At 47.5% G+C, this 25,523-nt stretch overlaps 2 protein-coding genes across 2 annotated transcripts; both read right to left on the minus strand.

The window, feature by feature from the left end:
- Positions 1-6,606: 6,606 nt before the first annotated feature.
- Positions 6,607-7,179, minus strand: LOC138371816 (protein SON-like). The gene has a single exon (XM_069336840.1). It carries the CDS (start codon positions 7,177-7,179, stop codon positions 6,607-6,609), a length of 573 nt encoding a protein of 190 aa, XP_069192941.1.
- Positions 7,180-19,771: 12,592 nt separating this feature from the next.
- LOC138371817 (uncharacterized) lies at positions 19,772-24,911 on the minus strand. The gene is made up of 2 exons (XM_069336841.1): positions 24,835-24,911; positions 19,772-20,357 (listed from the first exon to the last, which is right to left on the minus strand). The coding sequence occupies exons 1-2, from the start codon at positions 24,909-24,911 to the stop codon at positions 19,772-19,774; spliced, it is 663 nt and encodes a 220-aa protein (XP_069192942.1).
- Between the last annotated feature and the right edge of the window lie 612 nt (positions 24,912-25,523).

Raw genomic sequence — 25,523 nt, forward strand, 5'->3', positions numbered from 1 at the left:
GGCAGGAAAAGTTACTTGATATAAAATATATGAAAAATATATTGCTTTTCTTTTGGAGACTATCGGCGCCGTGGAGAGAGAGGAGGGGGAAGCGAACCTGCTGCATGGGTAACAGCTTCTCCATATCAACCTATCCTGGTTTTGCACCCTGGTGAGGCCACTAAACTGACAAACGGGGGGGGGGGGACAAACGTTCCAGTCATGGGTCGTCAGTCACATCAATGACTGAGCGAGGGAAGAAATCACTCGTTTTAAAACACTGTTTATTCTGATCCTCTTGATACATGTAAGGTAGCCGAGCTAAATATACATATTCTGTTGTTCGTATTGCATCAGTAACGCAGCTGAACTGATGGGATCAGAGTTGGGACCCCAGCACCAAGTACAGAACTGGGACCCCCAGCACCAAGCTCAGAACTGGGTCCCCCAGCACCAAGCACAGAGCTGGACCCCCCAGCACCAAGCACAGAGCTGGACCCCCCAGCACCAAGCACAGAGCTGGACCCCCCAGCACCAAGCACAGAGCTGGACCCCCCAGCACCAAGCACAGAGCTGGACCCCCCAGCACCAAGCACAGAGCTGGGACCCCCAGCACCAAGCACAGAGCTGGGACCCCCAAACACCAAGCACAGAGCTTGGGGTCTCAACTTACTAAATACCCCAAATTATCGCTGATATGTCGAATAAACTGAAATCATTCCTTTGCCTTTTTTCTCCTTTACTAATTAATACCCACTAAAGAATAAATTACAATAGATGGCGTGACGTAGCACAACACATGTGTCAATGATAGAGAGAGAGAGAGAGAGAGAGAGAGAGAGAGAGAGATAGAGCACAGTGTACACAGTGAAGAACTGGGACTACCACAACACACTATCAGCCCTTCAAGCAGGTGAAAATATATCAACACGGCTGCAACATATATCAACACGGCTGCAACATATACCAACACGGCTGCAACGTATACCAACACGGCTACAACAAAGGTCCAAGTGTGCCAGAAACATCCCGGAGGATGAAGGCCGTATCAGGCAAGCAGGGACGACTCTTGTGTACAGTATAATGAGAGATCGCGTCACCATGGGAGTCCGGCCCTGGGGGCTGAACTCTTACTCTCCAAGCTGCGCCCTCAGGTTCTCGGTAACATGGGATGTCTGGGGCCAAGTTACACATGAATAGCATTATTTATCATGTTTTAAATACCAGAGCTACTGGCTACATAGCCTATGGACACGATCATTTATTTCAGATTCTCAGTGAGTGGGACCACTGGTATCAAGGCCATCTGTGGCCATTGAGGCCCCAATGACGAGGAGTTTTTATCCGGATATCCAAATTGTAAAAAGGATACCAAGCTCCCCTGACAAAGAAGACTCCGCAGGGACTGCCACATGCAGGACTCTCCAAAACACCGTCATCACCAATCAGGAGACATCGTAGAGTCCGCACGAGGACAACTTTCCATTTCTCTCTCCCGCCGCCGCCTCCACCTCCTCCGGCAGGCAATAATGACAGCGACTTTTATCCCTCGTCATTGAGGCAATATTCCCCGATGAACCGAGAACACGCAAAAATGTCTGCATGCCATTACACCGGGCCCCGCGGGACACCAGTTGCATACACTGTCACGCGACCGGCTGATTTAATAGCCGAGAAGACTTCATGGCGAGTTAAACTATCATCATGGTCCTCCCGCCTTGTTGAGCGACGGGTGCCGGTGGCTGCTCCCTCACAATCCACACCTCCTCGCTTGATGAAGGGCCTCCGCTGTACACTTCGCCAGGAGGAAGTGTAATAGCAGGAAGGGCGGGTTCTAGGGAGCAAAAGAGCCATTCACAAACGAGCAGGAGAGTATTGGTGTTAAGACATAATGTCCTTCCCTGCAGGAACACCTCAAGACAGTCTTACCATGTCTCACAAGTGGAAGACACTTGTGAGACATGGAAGAGACCAAGGAGGTTTCCTGAGGCGGCGTTGAAGACATCCGGTGCGGACACGAGAGTGGGGTCGAGATGAACATCCCGTGTAGTCAAGCCAGACAACAGCTGAGTACAGCTTAGGCGGGCGAGAGGAACCTCGGCGCCTTCCTGCTTGGGTGTTGATGATCCGTCTTGAGCAGGTGAGAGAAGTCGCCTGTGCATCCTGTGGGAGCAGGTTGGGGAAGAGCGACCATAAAAGGCGAACACAGATCAAGATGAGCTTGTGTACCTCTCACACACACACACACACACACACACACACACACACACACACACACACACACACACACACACACACACACACACACACACACATACACACACACACACACACACAAGCACTGTTCTCCAAATGAATGTTTAAAACTTTCCTAATCTCACCTACAACAATCCGACCCAACCAAGCCAAGCCTAACCTAACATAATCCAATCCCACTTAGCCTAGCCTAATCTAATCTCACCTAACACGATTAAAGTCGACGTAATCTAACCTAGTCTGTCACAACATATATTAACAATATATGCAAGATAAAAAAAACCACATGAGTAAAACATGTTTGAGACTGGACCGTACCTCACTGTACCTTTGCGAGAGAACGGTGCACTTCCTGGGGGAACGGACGTTCCATCCCAAGAGACCAGTGTACCATCTTGAGAGAGACCAGTGTACCATCTTGAGAGAGACAGGTGTACCGAGAGACACCGCCAACACCGCGGATCAAAGCCAACCAGGAAATGACGCTCTGATCATGCAGATTGGCGAGATATCCCCCCCACCCCATCCCCTAACAGAGCCAGTCGAGAGACAGATCAGGTTTGAGCGCCTTTGTTCACTATTTGAGTAATTACCGGATGTTTGGTGGGTTGTCCAGGTGATGGTGGGTGGTGGTGGCAGGAGGAGACCAAGACAAAAAAGGTCAGGAGGAAGAGGAGGAGGAGGAAAAGAAACGAGAAAATAAGCAATGTAGAGATAAATAGACACAGTATGAAAGGTTTTCATACCCACCTCACACCCTCCTGTTCTTCTGACCTGCTGGGTGCCATGATGATGGGGTCAGGTCGAGGAGAAAGGGTCGGAATGGGAGAATAGGTGACTGCATAATAGGAAGGGGAATAAGGAATGGGGGAACTGGAGGAAGGGGGGAGATGAATCATGCAGCTGGCTGCCTCATCAACACCTCGACTGTCGATGCCTCTGATGCCCAGACCTGAAGGAATGCCGCTTTTTAGCTTTTAAAACTCAAATAGACTTGTGATTATACCTTCGCTGATAATTTAACGTGGAGCAAATTGAATAAAGTAACATCATAATATTCGGCCGGATGTTGATAGATAGCAAAAATAATACCACACTCGATTCGCTTTTAATGCATAAATGCTCTTTTCCGGAGAGTAATTGATTTTTTTCCATTCAATCCCCTGATCCGGATAGAATTTATATATGATAGTTTAGGCGAAGAAATTAATGCATAGCCGAACGTGTTGAGAGCGTGTTGTAAATGTTAACTACCCGGGGACGTTGTTGGCCCTTGGTGTTTACGGTGGTTAAGGCGACGTCAGAGCAGGTGGGTACTCACCCACTGCTTTTACACCACCTGCCCACTGGCGGTGGGTAACGTGACATCAGCTGATTTTCCCCCCTAAGATGTCACCAGCTGTGATCACTGACGTGCTCTCAGACGTCACCAGCTGTGATCACTGACGTGCTCTCAGACGTCACCAGCTGTGGTAACTGAAATGCTCTCAGACGTCACAAGCTATGGTTACTGACGTGCTCTCAGACGTCACCAGCTGTGGTAACTGACGTGCTCTCAAACGTCACCAGCTGTGATCGCTGACGTGCTCTCAGACGTCACCAGCTGTGATAACTGACGTGCTCTCAGACGTCACCAGCTGTGATCGCTAACATACTCTCAGACGTCACCAGCTGTGGTAACTGACGTGCTCTCAGACGTCACCAGCTGTGATCGCTGACGTGCTCTCAGACGTCACCAGCTGTGATCGCTGACGTGCTCTCAGACGTCACCAGCTGTGGTAACTGACGTGCTCTCAGACGTCACCAGCTGTGGTAACTGACGTGCTCTCAGACGTCACCAGCTGTGATCGCTAACATACTCCCAGACGTCACCAGCTGTGATCGCTAACATACTCTCAGACGTCACCAGCTGTGATCGCTAACATACTCTCAGACGTCACCAGCTGTGGTAACTGACATGCTCTCAGACGTCACCAGCTGTGGTCACAGACGATCACAGAATCACATAGGAGGGTCTCGGTGAATGGAAGATGTCAAATGCTGCGGCATGTTATGTATTATACTACAGACATCTCTGGCACCAGTCCACTACGGGCTCGCCATAGCCCGTGCTGCTTGGAACTTTTTTGTTCTCAGTAGCTGAATCTAACACAACAACAAGCTACAGACATTTGGAATTATACAATCAATTAAATGCTCCGGCACTAATTTAAACATGGGTTGTTTTGAACAGTGCCACAAGCAGCCTGGCAGCTGGAGCCAGAGTGCCACAAGGTGCCTGGCAGCTGGAGCCAGAGTGCCACAAGGAGCCTGGCAGCTGGAGCCAGAGTGCCACAAGGAGCCTGGCAGCTGGAGCCAGAGTGCCACAAGGAGCCTGGCAGCTGGAGCCAGAGTGCCACAAGGAGCCTGGCAGCTGGAGCCAGAGTGCCACAAGGTGCCTGGCAGCTGGAGCCAGAGTGCCACAAGGTACCTGGCAGCTGGAGCCAGAGAGCCACAAGGTGCCTGGCAGCTGGAGCCAGAGTGCCACAAGGAGCCTGGCAGCTGGAGCCAGAGTGCCACAAGGAGCCTGGCAGCTGGAGCCAGAGTGCCACAAGGTGCCTGGCAGCTGGAGCCAGAGTGCCACAAGGTGCCTGGCAGCTGGAGCCAGAGTGCCTCAAGGAGCCTGGCAGCTGGAGCCAGAGTGCCACAAGGTGCCTGGCAGCTGGAGCCAGAGTGCCACAAGGAGCCTGGCAGCTGGAGCCAGAGTGCCACAAGGTGCCTGGCAGCTGGAGCCAGAGTGCCTCAAGGAGCCTGGCAGCTGGAGCCAGAGTGCCACAAGGTGCCTGGCAGCTGGAGCCAGAGTGCCAGGAGACCATCACCTCGAAGGCCACTATACCCGCATGAGAGACCTCATAACTACTGTACCTTATATGCTGTACCCTTATATAATACTTTCTTGAAGTACCCTTATATAGTACTTTCTTGCTGTACCGTTGTATAGTACTTTCTTGCTGTACCCTTATATAATCTTATATAATACTTTCTTCCTGCACCCTTATATAATAGTTTCTTCCTGCACCCTTATAATGAATATCATTCTTTGCTGTGTACTTCAGAGGATCTCCGTCAACCGGCAAAGTTGATCTTTTCACGTAACTCTTCCTCCTGGAGCAATATTGCAGGAAGGAACAACATTCACGCCACAGAAAGGATAAAAATCATGTCAGATGACATGAGGATAAATTACATACAGGAGTCAAGTTTAAAAGCGAGCTGCTGTATGACAAACGAAAAAGAAAACATAGGAGGAAGAAAGAATTATGGTGTCTTCTGATTGTAACTTTATTGTATTCTGTGTTAGTATTTTATTATTATTATTGTCTACCACAGACGTGGCCAAATATTTACAATGCTAACTAGCATATATACATTTAAGGGGGAGAAGAAGAAGGGGGAGAAAGGGGAATAATCGGATACATCGAGGACGAGAATAAGTGACAGAGAGAAGATAAATGGAGACATAGAGAGGTAAAGGAATAACGAAAGACGTTACAGGTAAACACTAAGTGACGTCATCAAGACGGAATACGAGTAGTCATCAATTTGTCTGGCCAGTGTGAGCATTCTGCAGTATCGGCGCATCCGATGCCTTGATCGGGGCTCACCATAGCCCGTGCTTCTTGCCCCCACTCCTGTGCCAGGTAAGTTACGGGCTCACCATAACCCGTGCTACTTGCCCCGCTCCTGTGCCAGGTAAGTTACGGGCTCACCATAACCCGTGCTACTTGCCCCGCTCCTGTGCCAGGTAAGTTACGGGCTCACCATAGCCCGTGCTACTTGCCCCGCTCCTGTGCCAGGTAAGTTACGGGCTCACCATAGCCAGTGCTACTTGGAACTTGTTCCGAGTAGCTGAATCTATAACAACAGCAACAACCCTTGAGCGTCTGATCCCTTGAGCGTCTGATCCCTTGAGCGTCTGATCCCTTGAGCGTCTGATCCCTTGAGCGTCCGATCCCTGAAGCATCCGATCCCTTGAGCGTCCGATCCCTTGAGCGTCCGATCCCTTAAACGTCCGATCCCTTGAGCGTCCGATACCTTGAGCGTCCGATCCCTTAAACGTCCGATTCCTTGAGCGTCCGATACCTTGAGCGTCCGATCCCTTGAGCGTCCGACCCCTTGAGCGTCCGATCCCTTGATCGTCCGACCCCTTGAGCGTCCGACCCCTCAATCACCAACAACATTCCGCAGTATTCGACGCAGAAGACAATTCAACCCTACCCTCCATAAAAAAAATCCATCTTGGCGAACCGTAGTCTCGGACCTCACAGGTACTCAACGTCAGGTCCTGATCGTTCTTTCGGTAATGAACGGCCTCGTTCAACTTATACACTCTTAGCGACCGGCACGAGTGTACTGGGCGGCCGTGCTACTGTTCCTGACGTACTGGGCGGCCACGCTACTGTTCCTGACGTACTGGGCGGCCACGCTAGTGTTCCTGACGTACTGGGCGGCCACGCTACTGTTCCTGACGTACTGGGCGGCCACGCTACTGTTCCTGACGTACTGGGCGGCCACGCTACTGTTCCTGACGTACTGGGCGGCCACGCTACTGTTCCTGACGTACTGGGCGGCCATGCTACTGTTCCTGACGTACTGGGCGGCCACGCTACTGTTCCTGACGTACTGGGCGGCCACGCTACTGTTCCTGACGTACTGGGCGGCCATGCTACTGTTCCTGACGTACTGGGCGGCCATGCTACTGTTCCTGACGTACTGGGCGGCCATGCTACTGTTCCTGACGTACTGGGCGGCCACGCTACTGTTCCTGACGTACTGGGCGGCCACGCTACTGTTCCTGACGTACTGGGCGGCCACGCTACTGTTCCTGACGTACTGGGCGGCCATGCTACTGTTCCTGACGTACTTGGCGGCCATGCTACTGTTCCTGACGTACTGGGCGGCCATGCTACTGTTCCTGACGTACTGGGCGGCCACGCAACTGTTCCTGACGAGAGGAACTGGAGGAGGGAGGGGGGGGGGGGGGGGAAGGAACTTCAACCACCAATCACTGAGCTCCTGAAAAACCTCGTAAGTGCCCAGGATATAAAAAATAGATATTTTCGACCACTGGTTGGGATAAGAAATATATATATATTCTTTCATTACGATCCACCATCATAATATCTTGACTGCAAAATTGAAGTGGTAAAGATGCAATGGCTTGGACACACCGCTGTAGGAACATGGGGGGGGGGGGGAAGAGAGTGATGCTTCCTCTGAACGTGATTCTTTTTCCTTATGCAAGCTTTAGGTTCTAAATCCTTTACGACACTTCCTTGGGTGGAGGGTCAGTCTTTACTGCATCTAACTGGCATACAGCTTGAGCTGCGGCTTGAAACTCTCTCGCTAATGACTTTCTTCAAGTCATTAGAAACATTGTTAGACTTCGTAAAGACACTATTATATTTACTCTTTCGAGAAATGGATATAACCGCTTATGTATCTCAAACTTTAATGAAACGTCAATTGGAATTTTGATGCTCACGTGAGGTGAGACTCTGTGTAAAATATTTAGCTCTGTAAATCATCAGAAAACTGATGGAATAAAGTTTTACTTGGGATCTGAAACTCCACTGACAAACTGAGTTCGGCTGGAGACCTGAATGGTAAGCTTAGAGCGTGTATGTGTGTGTTATCTTGAGGTTATCTTGAGATGATTTCGGGGCTTTAGTGTCCCCGCGACCCGGTCCTCGACCAGGCCTCCACCCCCAGGAAGCACCCCGTGACAGCTGACTAACACCCAGGTACCTATTTTACTGCTAGGTAACAGGGGCATAGGGTGAAAGAAACTCTGCCCATTGTTCCTTGCCGGCGCCCGGGATCGAACCCGGGACCACAGGATCACAAGTCAAGTGTGCTCTCCGCTCGGCCGACCGGCTCCTATATGTGTGTGTGTGTGTACTCACCTAGTTGTACTCACCTAGTTGTGTTTGCGGGGGTTGAGCTCTGGCTCTTTGGTCCCGCCTCTCAACTGTCAATCAACTGGTGTACAGATTCCTGAGCCTACTGGGATCTATCATATCTACACTTGAAACTGTGTATGGAGTCAGCCTCCACCACATCACTTCCTTGTGCATTCCATTTATTAACTACTCTGACACTGAAAAAATTCTTTCTAACGTCTCTGTGGCTCATCTGGGTACTCAGTTTCCACCTGTGTCCTCTTGTTCGTGTCCCACCCGTGCTGAAGAGTTTGTCTTTGTCCACCCTGTCAATTCCTCTGAGAATTTTGTAGGTGGTTATCATGTCTCCCCTTACTCTTCTGTTTTCCAGGGATGTGAGGTTCAGCTCCTTTAGCATTTCCTCGTAGCTCAATCCTCCTGTGTGTGTGTGTGTGTGTGTGTGTGTGTGTGCGTGTGTGTGTGTGTGTGTGTGTGCGTGTGTGTGTGCAGTAAGTCAAATGAGGATTTATGACTCTAGGTTTTCTAGTAACAAGCGATTTCGCAAACAAAATCAAATCGACCATAATGAAAACACTCCACATATTACAACACTACACAAGGACGGAGAAGTGTGTGTGCTCAATAAGTGTGTGCACACGCAGAAGTGTGCAGCACACGCAGAAGTATGTGCTCAATATTTTCTCCGGCAAGAACTCTACTGCACGGAGTACTATGCTATCTATACACCCTGCATGCTTAATAAAATGCGCATGAAATATATAGCCGGACATTATTCACCTCTTTCATTAGTCAAGCTATTTTCATTTGTTATCCACTTCAGTATGGCGAATATTTTACCTGATTACTACTTCAATTTATCGCCTCGTAATTTCCATTTCTAAAATTCACTTCCACCAAGACTGTACATCACCGGTTGGGCTTTTAAGTTGCGTGTAAATTTTGAAAGTAGTAGTAGTAGTAGGCATCCATCAGTCTCAGGAGACTATGGAGTTGGGCTCTGGTGTCGGCCTGGTTTGGAGTGGCCTCTCCAGGGCACAAAGCCAGGGTAGGTTGATTCGGGGGAGAAGCTGTTACCCATGCAGCAGGTCCCCCCTTCTCCACGGCGCCGAAAGTCTACAATGGCATACGCCAATACGATTGGTTCCAGCGCCGTCGCATTTTGAATGTACACAGTACACTGGTTGGTAGAACATCAGCTATGCTTCTTACAGGTCGGTGTTCGATCCCCAATGTGTCCAAGTGGTTATATAGGTTCAGTTCTTACCCCACTGTCTTACCCCTGCTCCTTGTCCTCAAGCGCCTCCTTAGCACTATGTTAGTGCTTTCTCCTCGTCATTACCTCAGCACTTATTTCTACTCCAACAGATTTTATAGAGGTTATCTTGAGATTATTTCGGGGCTTTAGTGTCCCCGCGGCCCGGTCCTCGACCAGGCCTCCACCCCCAGGAAGCAGCCCGTGACAGCTGACTAACACCCAGGTACCTAATTTTACTGTTAGGTAACAGGGGGTGTAGAGTGAAAGAAACTCTGCCCATTGTTTCTCGCCGGCGCCCGGGATCGAACCCGGGACAACAGGATCACAAGTCCAGCGTGCTGTCCACTCGGCCGACCGGCTCCCAAGTCAAGGCATTGTTAAGTATAATACCCCGCGAGCACTCCCTGGCTCGCGGAGCCGTTTGGGCACGTGATGGTGCTCTGCACCACAAATCAAACGCGATAAATCCGAATACTTACGAGTGATGTAAGGCATACAATGGGGGTCTTAGACTTATGATAGCTCTCAGGCTACAATATTTCTCAGGTGTGATAGATAGCATTAGCCTACGCGGCCACCACCAAAACGGCCGGGTTTCGAACCTCGCATAAAAGCAAGACCATGATATGTATATATATATATATATATATATATATATATATATATATATATATATATATATATATATATATATATATACCTAGAGATGCACTTTTTTATTATCAAGAGACCAGTGAAATCAAAATATCCCAGGAAACATTATTATTATAAAAAAGAGCAAGCATACATAGGGAGTCGGTTGGCCGAGTGGACAGCACGCTGGACTTGTGATCCTGTGGTCCCGGATTCGATTCCGGGCGCCGGCGAGAAACAATGGGCAGAGTTTCTTTCACCCTATGCCCCTGTTACCTAGCAGTAAAATAGGTACCTGGGTGTTAGTCAGCTGTCACGGGCTGCTTCCTGGGGGTGGAGGCCTGGTCGAGGACCGGGCCGCGGGGACACTAAAGCCCCGAAATCATCTCAAGATAACCTCAAAAAGATAGCCTATACAATAGAGATGGTGTCATCCTGCTCATATATCCGTGTCGCCTACACTTGAAACCCCCCACACCACCAAATCCCCAGGTTTTTATTATGCAACGTCACTCATTAATCTATAATTCAATGGCCAAGCCAGTATTTACCCAGGTTTTTTTTCCCCCATCTATACTTATTTCCTTTAAATTTTTGTATGCTATTTTGTGTTGAGATATTAGGCACCACTTTTTTTTTACAACATGGCCCCCCCCCCCTTATTGAAACCTTTGATCTGCTTGTAGGCTTCAATCATTTCCTCCTTTACTTTGAGCATTTATAGAAATTCAAAATTACACTTTTTTTTTCAACCCAATCCCCTGGGCACTAGGAGACTCGAACCGGGGACCCCACGCGCGTGTGTGAGGCCGAAGCTCGATCGACCGAGCTTTTGAGTGGTCTTAATAAGGAAAGATTCGTCAAACTTGTTGCAATATTCTTTCTCCTATTCCTAATTCCTGGGATTAGTTTCTGTCATTTTCCTATGCAGACTTTGTAGAGATTTTCTAAAATGGTGAATAAAACTAAACTGCCCAATTTAGGTGAATCGTAGCATAGGAAAGACAAAAGCTGACTGTTAAGGTCGTCATAGGTTATCTTGAGAGGTTATCTTGAGATGATTTCGGGTCTTTCGTGTCCCCGCGGCCCGGTCCTCGACCAAGCCTCCACCCCCAAGAAGCAGCCCGTGACAGCTGACTAACACCCAGGTACCTATTTTACTGCTAGGTAACAGGGGCATAGGGTGAAAGAAACTATGCCCATTGTTTCTCGCCGGCGCCCGAGATCGAACCCAGGACCACAGGATCACAAGTCCAGCGTGCTGTCCACTCGGCCGACCGGTTCCTTTAGTACCTCATTGACAAGCCGAAATGTTTACTTTTGTCCTGCGTATAATTTACGAGTTAGTAAATACCCGTTTTGTGTGTGTGTGTGTGTATATATATATTAGTATATATTGGTAGCAGTCTTTCTTGTAAATATATGTAGCTGAATAGGACTGAAAGGGTTAGATTAATGATTCTAACAAGAATCTTTTTAATATTTCTTATGTTTTTCTTCACTGTTGGGGGTAGTTGAAAAATTAACTCTCCGAAGTTCATTTTCACACATTATTTATGGTTTGACGCCTAGAAGCGTTTCGCAAAACCCTTCTTACATTTTCAAAGACAATACTACGGTTATACCCAGCTGATAAGTATATGAGGAAGAGACGAAAGAGATGAGAAGGGAGAAAGTTAGAAAGGGTGGGGGAGAGGGGAAGATAGAGAGGGGGGAGTAGGGGAAGATAGAGAGGGGGGGGAGTAGGGAAAGAGTGATGTGAGAGGGGGGAGAAAGAAAGGGGGGGGGGGGCGTGGGGAAAGGGGAAGAGAGTCCTGGGTACAGCCGGTAACGCTCCAATAATTTATAAGAATGAAGTACAAATATTTTTGTGAATATATTGATTTTTATTATTATTAATTTTATTGAATAAATCCACAGGAGCCGTGATGAGGGTTCGAACCTATCCGCTGGGGTGTTCCTAGAGGCGCTCTAGTCGACTGTGCTACGACATGGTCAAAATAATGGCAACCTGGAGTGCTACTGCACCTACGAGGGTCCCGAGGCTTCCACTGAATTAAAGTCGTGGTACAGTTGACTAGAGCGCGTCTGGGAAGACTCGGCACACGGGTTCGAACCCTCAGCAAGGTTCCTGTGGATTTGGTCTTTGATATATCACGTTAAATTGATTTTTATGTGTATTATTATTATTTATATTTATATATTATTAATTATTATATTTATTTACTTCATTATTAATTATTATTATTTATATTATTTTTATTATTATTATTATTATTATTATTATTATTATTATTATTAAATTTCGTCTCTTTATTTCAGATTAAAAAAAATTGAATATATATTACAAATCCAAAACATTCATTTAACAAATTTTCATTCCAGTATACATCAAATAAAATTCCAGAGGCATTAAAACTACAAATCAATACACGCAGAAGCCAATAACTGCACACACACACACACACACACACACACACACACACACACACACACACACACACACACACACACTCACACACACACACACACACACTCACACACACACACACACACACACACACACACTCACACACACACACACTCTCTCACACACACACACACACACACACACACACACACACACACACACACACACACACACACACACACACACACACTCACACACACACACACTCTCTCTCACACACACACACACACACACACACACTCGCACACACTCTCACACACACACACACACACTCACACTCACACACACACACACTCACACACTCACACACACACTCACACACACACACACACACACACTCACACACTCACACACACACACACACACACACACACACTCACACACACACACACACACACACACACACTCACACACACACACTCACACACACACACTCACACACACACACACACTCACACACACACACTCACACACACACACACACACACTCTCACACACACACACACACACACACTCTCACACACACACACACACTCTCTCACACACACACACACACACACACAGCACATATCAAGCGGATAACATCAGCGGCATATGCCAGGCTGGCCAACATACGAACGGCATTCAGAAACTTGTGTAAAGAATCATTCAGAACTTTGTATACCACATATGTCAGGCCAATCCTGGAGTATGCAGCCCCAGCATGGAGTCCATATCTAGTCAAGGATAAGACTAAACTGGAAAAGGTTCAAAGGTTTGCCACCAGACTAGTACCCGAGCTGAGAGGTATGAGCTACGAGGAGAGACTACGGGAATTAAACCTCACTTCGCTGGAAGACAGAAGAGTTAGGGGGGACATGATCACCACATTCAAGATTCTGAAGGGGATTGATAGGGTAGATAAAGACAGTCTATTTAACACAAGGGGAACACGCACAAGGGGACACAGGTGGAAACTGAGTGCCCAAATGAGCCACAGAGATATTAGAAAGAACTTTTTTAGTGTCAGAGTGGTTGACAAATGGAATGCATTAGGAAGTGATGTGGTGGAGGCTGACTCCATACACAGTTTCAAGTGTAGATATGACAGAGCCCGATAGGCTCAGGAATCTGTACACCTGTTGATTGACGGTTGAGAGGCGGGACCAAAGAGCCAGAGCTCAACCCCCGCAAACACAACTAGGTGAGTACAACTAGGTGAGTACACACACACACACACTCACACACACACACACTCACACACACTCACACACACACACACACACACACACACACACACACACACACTCACACACACACACAAACATACGTTACTAAATATTCTTATTTGTATACTTTTGGAAGTAGCAAGTGACGGGAGACCAGACTCACACGAGGTGCGGCTGGAGGCGCCACACAAATACTCTGGATAATCGAGTTATTGCATTGCATTCCTGAAGCTAACATGCAAATATATTGCGCCAGAAATCATTACAAGTTGTCATGAGCCGCGGCTGTGAAATAGTGACCATCGTGGCGGTAGAAAAAAAAAAATAATGTTGCAGACCTCATTTGGCAGTCACACGCAAGCCGATCATTTATGATATATTGTAGTTAGGTGGAGCAGGATAGCAGCTGTGTTGACCAGTACCTTGGATGTGGTATACAAAGTACGGCACGAGGTTTTTAGTCATATTGTGTGTTAGTTTTATCAATTACTGTCTGTCCTCCAAGATGTGGAGACCAGGTGCTAGTGGCTAGCTTCACTCAACTTTCATACATGACGCATGTGGGAGGGGGTGTCATAGGCCAGTTGGGATCGGCCCCAGTGCCATACATTAAGAAATATCGGCACCTAAATCAACCCTCAATCCCATGAGACTTTCATGGTCAAGGATGAAATATAAGTGGTGTTCTCTGTAGATTTATTTAGCAATTACTGATATAATTTTTTAATTATAATACATAATTTTTTGAGAGAGGGGGATGGTAGAGAGAAGGAATTGGGGGAGAACAGGGAGAAAGGTGGAGAGGGTGGGAGAAGGGGAAAGGAGAGTGAGAGAGAGAGAGAGAGAGAGAGAGAGAGAGAGAGAGAGAGAGAGAGAGAGAGAGAAGGATGGGGAGTAATAGAGGTGATGCTGAGTAAAAATATGGAGAGAGAGAAATAAAAGAGACGACATGAGAAGACTTATAGTAAGGGTAAGAAAGAAGAGAGTGGGAGAGTGAGAGAGAGCCCCGCCCTGGAAACACAAACCGTAACTGTCTCTATTTTCCGCTTGTTACAACTTGTAATAAAGTTGTTACATCTTGGCTTAACGTGTTTATGACGTATTAGAACGTTGTTACAACTTGCTATATTGGTTTTTATAACTGGTTATGAGGTATTAAAACTTGTTCGAACGTTGTACCAACGTCATAGTTTCGGTGTGTGTTTGGCGGGCGGGCGCCGCCGGACACCCCCCTCCCCTTCCCCCCCAGTTTATATAACATAAACAAATCCACAGCCCATGCCGAAGAAGCTGCTACCGCATTCACCTCATGGGGTCAATAACCTCTCAATTTGCATAACGGTAAATACCTTCTGCCAGAACGACTCCACCCTTTGAGGCTTCGAGACCCCAGCCTCTCTCTCTGCCCCCATCTTGTCGAAAGCCTAAAAACGGGCCTTTTACACCCCCCACCTCCCATATTTTAAGGGGGGGGCGATTGGGGTAGACGGAGGCTTGTTGTCTGTCGTTTTAAATGGGCTCGAGAGATTGCCTGCACTCTGTCATCACTATTGAAGGCGTCTCATTGGAATCTGGACAATACAGGGTGATACATGGGCGATGCTTCGAGCGCCAAACTATAGGCCATTAAGTGTTACTTCTATACTGATTTACGAGAGAACCATCAGAGGCGGGGGGGAGGGGGGGGGGGATTGGGGGTAGGTAGGGGGGGGGAAGGGGGGGGGGGTAGAGGGTAGGTAGGTAGGGGGGGGGGAGTAGGTGTTTCTACCTTGTTCTACCCGGCTACATCGAAGAGGTAGTTCCATCGCGTTCCACAAGGATGGACCCTAAGTGCTGTCGATAACTTGTTCGGCTAACGAGTCATTATTTATACTTGCTGGTAACGAGACCGTTGCCAGTAACATTTCGGAGGTAAGGGGGGGGGGGGGGAGGGGGGAGGTAGCCGGCGGTACTCGGGGTGACGGACGCCCACATTTTCACTACGTACTGTATCACTGTAACCCATCTTCGCTGATCACTATATCTTCATCACTGTAACCCATCTTTGCTACTTGCATTCCTTATCGCCTGTAACCATCTCGTACACTGTAACCATCTTCACTCCACTACCCCCCCTCCCATGCCCTCTCCTTCACCGTCTTCCCTACCATTCACTCCCTTCTGGAGTCTTCACCACTTTCTTCCCATTCCTGTAATCTTAGTGACGAGTGAGTTTTTATTTAGCGAGACTGGAAATTAGGGGGATTTGACATGTCCTTTAAAAGGGGGCAAAAATTTGGCTCGACCTTCCCTGACCCGCCTATGACCAGCCCCGCACTAAGACCAGTCACCCTACGAAGTTTGATGAGGCTGGCTCTAAGCGTCTGGTCACCAACCTTGAACACACAGCTCCAACCATTTGGGGTGGACGGTAGAGCGACGGTCTCACTTTATGCAGATCGGCGTTCAATCCACTGTCAAATAACCATCACAAACTGTCAAATGACCACCACAAACTGTCAAATGACCATCACAAACTGTCAAATGACCATCACAAACTGTCAAATGACCACCACAAACTGTCAAATGACCACAAACTGTCAAATGACCATCACAAACTGTCAAACAACCACCACAAACTGTCAAACAACCACCACAAACTGTCAAACAACCACCACAAACTGTCAAACAACCACCACAAACTGTCAAACAACCACCACAAACTGTCAAACAACCACCACAAACTGTCAAACAACCACCACAAACTGTCAAACAACCACCACAAACTGTCAAACAACCACCACAAACTGTCAAACAACCATCACAAACTGTCAAACAACCACCACAAACTGTCAAACAACCACCACAGACTGTCAAACAACCATCACAAACTGTCAAATGACCACCACAAACTGTCAAATGACCATCACAAACTGTCAAATGACCATCACAAACTGTCAAACAACCACCACAAACTGTCAAACAACCACCACAAACTGTCAAACAACCACCACAAACTGTCAAACAACCACCACAAACTGTCAAACAACCACCACAAACTGTCAAACAACCACCACAAACTGTCAAACAACCACCACAAACTGTCAAACAACCACCACAAACTGTCAAACAACCATCACAAACTGTCAAACAACCACCACAAACTGTCAACCACCACAGACTGTCAAACAACCATCACAAACTGTCAAACAACCACCACAAACTGTCAAACAACCACCACAAACTGTCAAAAAACCACCACAAACTGTCAAACAACCACCACAAACTGTCAAACAACCACCACAAACTGTCAAAAAACCACCACAAACTGTCAAAAAACCACCACAAACTGTCAAACAACCACCACAAACTGTCAAAAAACCACCACAAACTGTCAAACAACCACCACAAACTGTCAAACAACCACCACAAACTGTCAAACAACCATCACAAACTGTCAAACAACCACCACAGACATCCTCACAAACAATAATCGAAACTGCATCAAAAAAATTGAGTGGTACCCGCGCCAGAGATACAGCGGTGCGGGCGAGGCAGGTGCGAGAACCTCCCATTAATAACAAGACACTGTGGCTAAGACAAATGGCTTAAGAGTGTCTGTAGCGGAATGATAAGAGGCGTTGATTCGTGGGTTCGAGGCTCCGAATGGCGGAGCACAACCGGTCGATCTGAAGCGTCACTTTGTGGCTTGTTCCAGAGGTGAAGGTTACTACCCCAATCCTGCTCCATACTCCAGGGAGGACTTGGAGTTGGTGGCAGCTGGAGTGGGAGCTCCTACGCCTCTGGAATAGCGTGTGGAAGATTCGCTACCTGGAACAAAGTTCCAAGTAGCACGGGCTATGGTGAGCCCGTAAGGGTTAGAGACTTAGGTAACCAAGAGGTAGAGGCAACTGGAGCCTCTGGAACAGCGTGTGGAAGAGCGGTGGAGGTCCGGATGAGCACGACTTGGAGGTCAATTTAGGTAATTAACAGGAGCCTTTACCACTATGTAGCACTTGGAAGGGGTTGAGGGAAAGGATTCGGGATGGGACGGAGGATAGGAATTGTATCCAACCAGTTGGACGTTCAATCCCCGACCGTCTAAGTTGTTGGGTATAATTTATTTCCTCTGGTTCTATGCTAAAGCCATATCTACATCCCTCCCAAGTGCTGCATAGTGGTAAACGGTTACCCCTTTTCGTCTGATAATTAACTAACCTGACCTCCACCGCTATTGCAGAGGCTCCAGTGGTCTCTACCTCTTGGTTATCCAGGTCTCTATATCCCCCCCTCTTCCACCCGTTATTCCAGGCAAAATGAACATGAAAGTGGCCAGCCGAGGAGTGTCCATATATCAAGTCAAGCCCAAACGCCTCTGTGCTTCCCACCGGGAGAATGTGTGTTCCCCCGGGCGAGACCAGGCCACAAGGACTCTCCATGATAGCATTACACCGTATACCGAGTAATTGTTACAAATTTACGGCTCACAAAACTTGATTCTGCAGTGTTTCTGCGGTCGGCCTCTCTGGAGAATTCCTGGATTCCGGCGGGGGACTAAATCCTTTTAAGACGGGCCGCTCGCATCATCATATATAACAGATGAGAGGCAAATGGTCAGGTGCAGAGAGTTTGTGGATTGTGAAAGTGGAGGGTGGAGGTGTGTGTTGTGAGTGGGCAGGGAGAAGGTGTGTGTGTTGTGAGTGGGCAGGGAGAAGGTGTGTGTGTTGTGAGTGGGCAGGGAGAAGGTGTGTGTGTGTTGTGAGTGGGCAGGGAGAAGGTGTGTGTGTTGTGAGTGGGCAGGGAGAAGATGTGTGTTGTGAGTGGGCAGGGAGAAGGTGTGTGTGTTGTGAGTGGGCAGGGAGAAGGTGTGTGTTGTGAGTGGGCAGGGAGAAGGTGTGTTGTGAGTGGGCAGGGAGAAGGTGTGTGTGTCGTGAGTGGGCAGGGAGAAGATGTGTGTGTTGTGAGTGGGCAGGGAGAAGGTGTGTGTGTTGTGAGTGGGCAGGGAGAAGGTGTGTGTTGTGAGTGGGCAGGGAGAAGGTGTGTGTGTTGTGAGTGGGCAGGGAGAAGGTGTGTGTTGTGAGTGGGCAGGGAGAAGGTGTGTGTGTTGTGAGTGGGCAGGGAGAAGGTGTGTGTGTTGTGAGTGGGCAGGGAGGTGTGTGTGTTGTGAGTGGGCAGGGAGAAGATGTCTGTGTTGTGAGTGGGCAGGGAGAAGGTGTGTGTGTTGTGAGTGGGCAGGGAGAAGGTGTGTGTTGTGAGTGGGCAGGGAGAAGGTGTGTGTGTTGTGAGTGGGCAGGGAGAAGGTGTGTGTGTTGTGAGTGGGCAGGGAGAAGGTGTGTGTGTTGTGAGTGGGCAGGGAGAAGGTGTGTGTTGTGAGTGGGCAGGGAGAAGGTGTGTGTGTTGTGAGTGGGCAGGGAGAAGGTGTGTGTTGTGAGTGGGCAGGGAGAAGGTGTGTGTTGTGAGTGGGCAGGGAGAAGGTGTGTTGTGAGTGGGCAGGGAGAAGGTGTGTGTTGTGAGTGGGCAGGGAGAAGGTGTGTGTTGTGAGTGGGCAGGGAGAAGGTTTGTGTTGTGAGTGGGCAGGGAGAAGGTGTGTTGTGAGTGGGCAGGGAGAAGGTGTGTGTTGTGAGTGGGCAGGGAGAAGGTGTGTGTGTTGTGAGTGGGCAGGGAGAAGGTGTGTGTGTTGTGAGTGGGCAGGGAGAAGGTGTGTGTGTTGTGAGTGGGCAGGGAGAAGGTGTGTGTTGTGAGTGGGCAGGGAGAAGGTGTGTGTGTTGTGAGTGGGGAGGGAGAAGGTGTGTGTGTTGTGAGTGGGGAGGGAGAAGGTGTGTGTGTTGTGAGTGGGGAGGGAGAAGGTGTGTGTGTTGTGAGAGGGAGGGGTGGAGCTTTTGTGAAAGGGTATGAATGGCATTTGTGTATTTACATATTTTATACATTTCTAGCAGCTGCCAGGTATTAAACTGTGCATAGAATGCTATACAATAATTATATCACTAGATAAAACCCCACAGAAATGAAGATTAAAAAATTATCTAAATAATTGAGTATATATTTTTTTTCAACGATTTTCCTCATTAATAGCAGCAAGAGGGGCTGGAATTTCCTCGTTAAATTCTTCAGTAGCAGCAAGAGGGGCTGGTATTTCCTCGTTAAATTCTTCAGTAGCAGCAAGAGGGGCTGGTATTTCCTCGTTAAATTCTTCAGTAGCAGCAAGAGGGGCTGGTATTTCCTCGTTAAATTCCACAGTAACAGCAAGAGGGGCTGGAATTTCCTCGTTAAATTCTTCAGTAGCAGCAAGAGGGGCTGGTATTTCTTCGTTAAATTCTTCAGCAGCAGCAAGAGGGGCTGGTATTTCCTCGTTTAATTCCACAGCAGCAGCAAGAGGGGCTGGTATTTCCTCGTTAAATTCCACAGCAGCAGCAAGAGGGGCTGGTATTTCCTCGTTAAATTCCACTGTAGCAGCAAGAGGGGCTGATATTTCCTCGTTAAATTCCACTGTAGCAGCAAGAGGGGCTGATACTTCCTCGTTAAATTCCACTGTAGCAGCAAGAGGGGCTGATACTTCCTCGTTAAATTCCACTGTAGCAGCAGGACGGGCTGGTATTTCCTCGTTTAATTCCACAGTAGCAGCAGCAGCAAGAGGGCTTGGATTTTAGTTAATAGGACATTGTTAGTGATGCTGACTGGTGCCAGACTTATTACGTGTCGCGACTACGAGCATACCTCAACAGCCTGGTGGACCAAACTCTCACCAGTCAAGCCTGGCTTCGGGCCGGGCTTGGGGAGTGAAAGAACTCCCAGAACCCCATCAAGCAGGTATACCTACAGCTGCTTTGTTTACTGAATGTCTTGTCATGTCACACACGTCTCAAACGATAGACAGTCTACCGTCGAGTCACCTGCAGTGACTGATTAGTTCTTGTCATGATTCACACAGACTCCGTCCACCTCTGTCGTTACCTGGGGAGGGCGCAGAGCCATTCCAGGCGGAAACATATGATGGAGAACACAATGCCAACACCCAACATAGCAACATACAAAAGAACAACGGCTACATCCTATGTGGCTATGATAATGAAGTGAAGGCGAACAACTCACTGCAATAAGCAGTGTCTGCAGGCTGACCCCCGCAATCAGGAAATAAGTATAACCTCCTGAGAGACAAGGGGGCCCACGCTTCGCTCAGCATACAGCAACATACATATGATGCTGCTGCTGTATGCTGAGCTGAATAAAACGTTTGTAATAAATTCTGTACAGCACAGGGCCACATTTATCAAATCGTTAGGGTGCTTGCGACGTTATCTGATCGTGGGAGGACAGCATCTTAATTGTTGATACTGAGGGGAATGTGGCTCCGTGCCTCTTGCTATCGCTTCCCATGCTACAATCAACCCCCTTCCCCCCCCACCCTTTCACCCCCTTCTGTATTGTGTTATCTTCGAGGTGCCTCTCTGCCCTCACTCACAAGCACGTGCTGTGGCCTCGTACTTAGGCTGTGGTCTCGGTCTCTGCTGTGATATCGTACTTTTGCTGTGTCGAGCAAAATTGCTCAAAATACTTTGGCAGTGAATGGGTTAGGCAGTGGTCAATGACTGGTCCTGAGCATGTGTTCATATTCCCACGGGGGTCATTCGCTGCAACTCATTCTACCTGCACACGTGATAAGAATAACCTGAACAACTTATCTTAATCAACATAATTTATGCAACCGTTGCAAGAAATGATGCTCTTGCATTCAAAATATTGCTTTGGTTTAGATAAGCATATTTTTTTTTAGACTTTCAATCTTATTCAAGTTAAAGAAGCCAATTAAAATTGCCTTTTCATAGCATTGCAATTAAATAAGGAGGTAGGTTCTTATATCTGGCAAGCACTCACAGTTCGAAACTCGAAAGGAAACTTCCTAGCCAGTACTTGGACAGAATATTAAGGACAAGGTGCTGGTACTCAAGAGTGAGGTGAAGGAACTGTGTCCAAGCCTCTTGAGCCGTCGGCTTGTGTCTTCATCTATGTACAAACCTATATGTAAAGAGACAGGATCAAATACTTTTAAGTGTGTAGGAATAGGTTGTCTATCCAACCCAAATTTCTCTATGATCTTGTCATAGTTCTTTCTCCTGTCAATCAGGTAGGACTTTCCCCAGAAGGTAACTATGCTACTCCTCCTGTGACCAACTTATTCGCTACGTGTGCTTCACTGTACATTCTAATCCTGATTTGTTTTATCTAGACTTTTGCTAGCGATGCCGGTCCCTTCCGAAATTGTTGAGTATTGAGACTAAAATTGCCTTTTTCTAAAGTTCCATGAACTTTCTAGTCTCTAATGTTACACTGAAAGGTTTAGTTAATGGATAGTCAGCCCGTTCTCATACACAAAGGCGGGTCCATTCCATGCTCCCGCCAAACCCCCCCAGCTGTTTATGAATGAAAAACGGTTTACACACGACTCACAACTGATGACGTTCGAACACTTCCGGAACAAGTGCTTCACTGACGACTTTTGTTCGAACCACAACGCTGTAAATGCTTCACCCACGTACTACAAGTGCAAATAATCGCCAACAGAACCTAAACATCTAACCTAACCCAACCTAACCTAACCTAACCTAACCTAACCTAACCCAACCTAACCTATGCCTAAATATGCACAATATGCTAATATATAACTATATTAATTTAAGAGAAAATACCTGTTTTGAATGAACAGCATGTTAAAATTGACGACTGCGTCTTTGAGGTCGGCCGCTGGATGGAATGCACTTGGTCTGAGGACGGGTTGTGGATAGTGCAGAATGCCTGCGGTCTCCCTCTTCACCTTCTGTACCGTCTGTATAGTTCATTGTGGCCATCTTTAGTCTCATATCTAGTGTTTTACTTTGCTTCTGTTTTGTAGATCTCTTAGAACCTCTTATTATGCTCACACACACACACTTCATTGTCGTTCTCTGTGAGACTAAGTCCATGTCTGATCAGCCTCCAGAAGGTTTCTCCAGCTGTGTTCGTTATTTTTCATTTTCCCCCCAGTTTCGACATCTTATTGACGACATTTTCGTTCTGTAGTATATTCCCCTTATCTTTGTTAATACGAATCATAATCCTTTCTCCCTATTACCCAGGGAGAAAGGTAAAGAAACCTTTAGAAAGGTAAAGTTTCTTCCCAGGTGCAGAAACCCTCTGCAAGTGGGTGGATTTCTGTGAAGAATTAATCAGTTATTCACTCAAGACAGTGTCAGGGGACTCAGCTGACACATTAGAACTTGGTTTCTCGCGTCTTGGGACAATGTAATGGCATTCTCACAAATGACCTAATTGCCGGCCAACGTACGGGTAATTACAGATTGGGGGAGTGAGTTGAAACGAGGCGAGTGCTAGCGTGGCCATATTGGTTTTACATCCCACACTGTCGGCCTGGATATTGCTCTTCCAAGGGGGAAACCACTGTAAGTTGGCCTGGCAAATTAGACGATGTTATATTTGACTTACCATCATCTAAGTCCCCCAGGTACAGACCATCCACACCCCCATATACAGACCATCCACACCCCCAGGTACAGACCATCCACACCCCCAGATACAGACCATCCACACCCCCAGATACAGACCATCTACACCCCCAGATACAGACCATCCACACCCCCAGATACAGACCATCCACACCCCCAGATACAGACCATCCACACCCCCAGATACAGACCATCCACACCCCCAGATACAGACCATCCATAACCCCAGATACAGACCATCCATAACCCCCAGATACAGACCATCCATAACCCCAGATACAGACCATCCACACCCCCCAGATACAGACCATCCACACCCCCCAGATACAGACCATCCACACCCCCAGACACAGACCATCCACACCCCCAGGAACAGACCATCCACACCCCCAAATTCAGACCATCCACACCCCCCCAAGTACAGACCATCCACACCCCCAGATACAGACCATCCACACCCCCAGATACAGACCATCCACACCCCCAAGTACAGACCATCCACACACCCAGATTCAGACCATCCACACCCCTAGGTACAGACCATCCACACCCCCAGATTCAGACCATCCACACCCCCAGATACAGACCATCCACACCCCCAGATACAGACCATCCACACCCCCAGATACAGACCATCCACACCCCCAGATACAGACCATCCACACCCCTAGGTACAGACCATCCACACCCCCAGATACAGACCATCCACACCCCCAGGTGCAGGCTCGGGTCGTGCTTGAAGCTGTCCCCACATCTACACAATGTAATCCCCCTTCATTTTCACACTCGCCCGGTAGCCTATTATTTCGTGTAATAAATTAGCTCAGGGTGTTGAGAATAAACCTCGGGTCTCGAGCGGGCGTTAGCAACAACTCATCTTCCCGTTGTTCTTGAATTTATTAATTTATTATTGTGTTCTGTATCTGTTTTAAAGGCGTCCTCCGACCAACGATTTATTGCACGGAGGAAAATCTATAATGAATTAGTTTTTCCTCTTCCTCTCATTGATATTAATCTGAGCCCGCTAATGTTAATATTTGCTCATCATCCTTCTCCTGTTATTTTTCTTGTATATATCTTTGTTTTGGTGTTTAAATGATGTTTATAACACAGGGAGGTATACACTGAGAGGTGTTACACATGCCTGCGGTCTATATACACTGAAAATTTGTACCAGTCCAGGGATATATTCAGAACTGAAGTATATATACCTGCTTGTGGGTCATTAAGGTATGACGCAGGCCTTAAAACCCTCCAGAGGTTGATCGGCCTTAAGTCCAACACCAGAGCTATATATATGTCCGTTTATGTTTCATATTATGCAGACGAGGAGTCACGATAACGTGACTGAATATGTGATAACCAAAAACCACACCTCAGAAGATTACGAGACGACGACGTTTTTTCTTGGTAATGGTCCAGGATGGACCGAAACGTCGTTTCGTTTCTTCAGATTGTGGTGGTTTGTGGTTTGGGGCATTACCTTAGATTCCGCCATCTATGTCTGCCGGATACGACAGGTTTCGGGTCATAACTAGTTTCTAAGGTGTACCTCTCTTATCTAAATGTTCTTTATAACTTCAAATATCTCTCCCTTGACATGACCTCCTCTGACATGACCTCCTCTGGCATGAGCTCCTCTGATGTGACCTTCTCTGATGTGACCTCCTTTGATGTGACCTCCTCTGACATGACCAGCTCGTCGTGATATGACCAGTGTCAAGTGTTAAAGTTGCAACGCTAATGTTAAATGCACCTCTATTAATCATTTATAATAGAGGACATAAATGAGGACAAGTGTCCTCACTTGTCATAAGACAAATGAGGACATTCCCAGACCAGTTCAGACGCTTGACTGTCTTCAAGACGGTCTCGAAGCGTGTCATTTGACAGTGAGGTAGAAGCATTTGAGTGACGCCATGACTGGCAAGGAAGTATAGTGACAATAGTGATCGCATGGTATCTTGAGGCTACGGTGATGATCTTCCATGGTCGTCAGTAGCTGAATTGACTGTTTACTGTAATATTAATTAATCGAAGTACCCCCTGGTCTTGTCTAGAAGAACGGAGACTGTATCTTCACTAGGGACTATCTACAACATTGTATCTTCATCTTCCACCATTGTATCATCATCTTCCACCATTGTATCTTCATCTTCCACCATTGTATCATCATCTTCCACCATTGTATCATCATCTTCCACCATTGTATCATTATCTTCACCCTATGGCCGACAATCGAGAGTTCCACAGAATTACAATTTTGTAATTGTAATTACGAAATAGTAATTCTGTAATCACTAT

Source organism: Procambarus clarkii, chromosome 37 (genome assembly GCF_040958095.1).
Source record: "Procambarus clarkii isolate CNS0578487 chromosome 37, FALCON_Pclarkii_2.0, whole genome shotgun sequence".
NCBI classification, from domain to species: domain Eukaryota; kingdom Metazoa; phylum Arthropoda; class Malacostraca; order Decapoda; family Cambaridae; genus Procambarus; species Procambarus clarkii.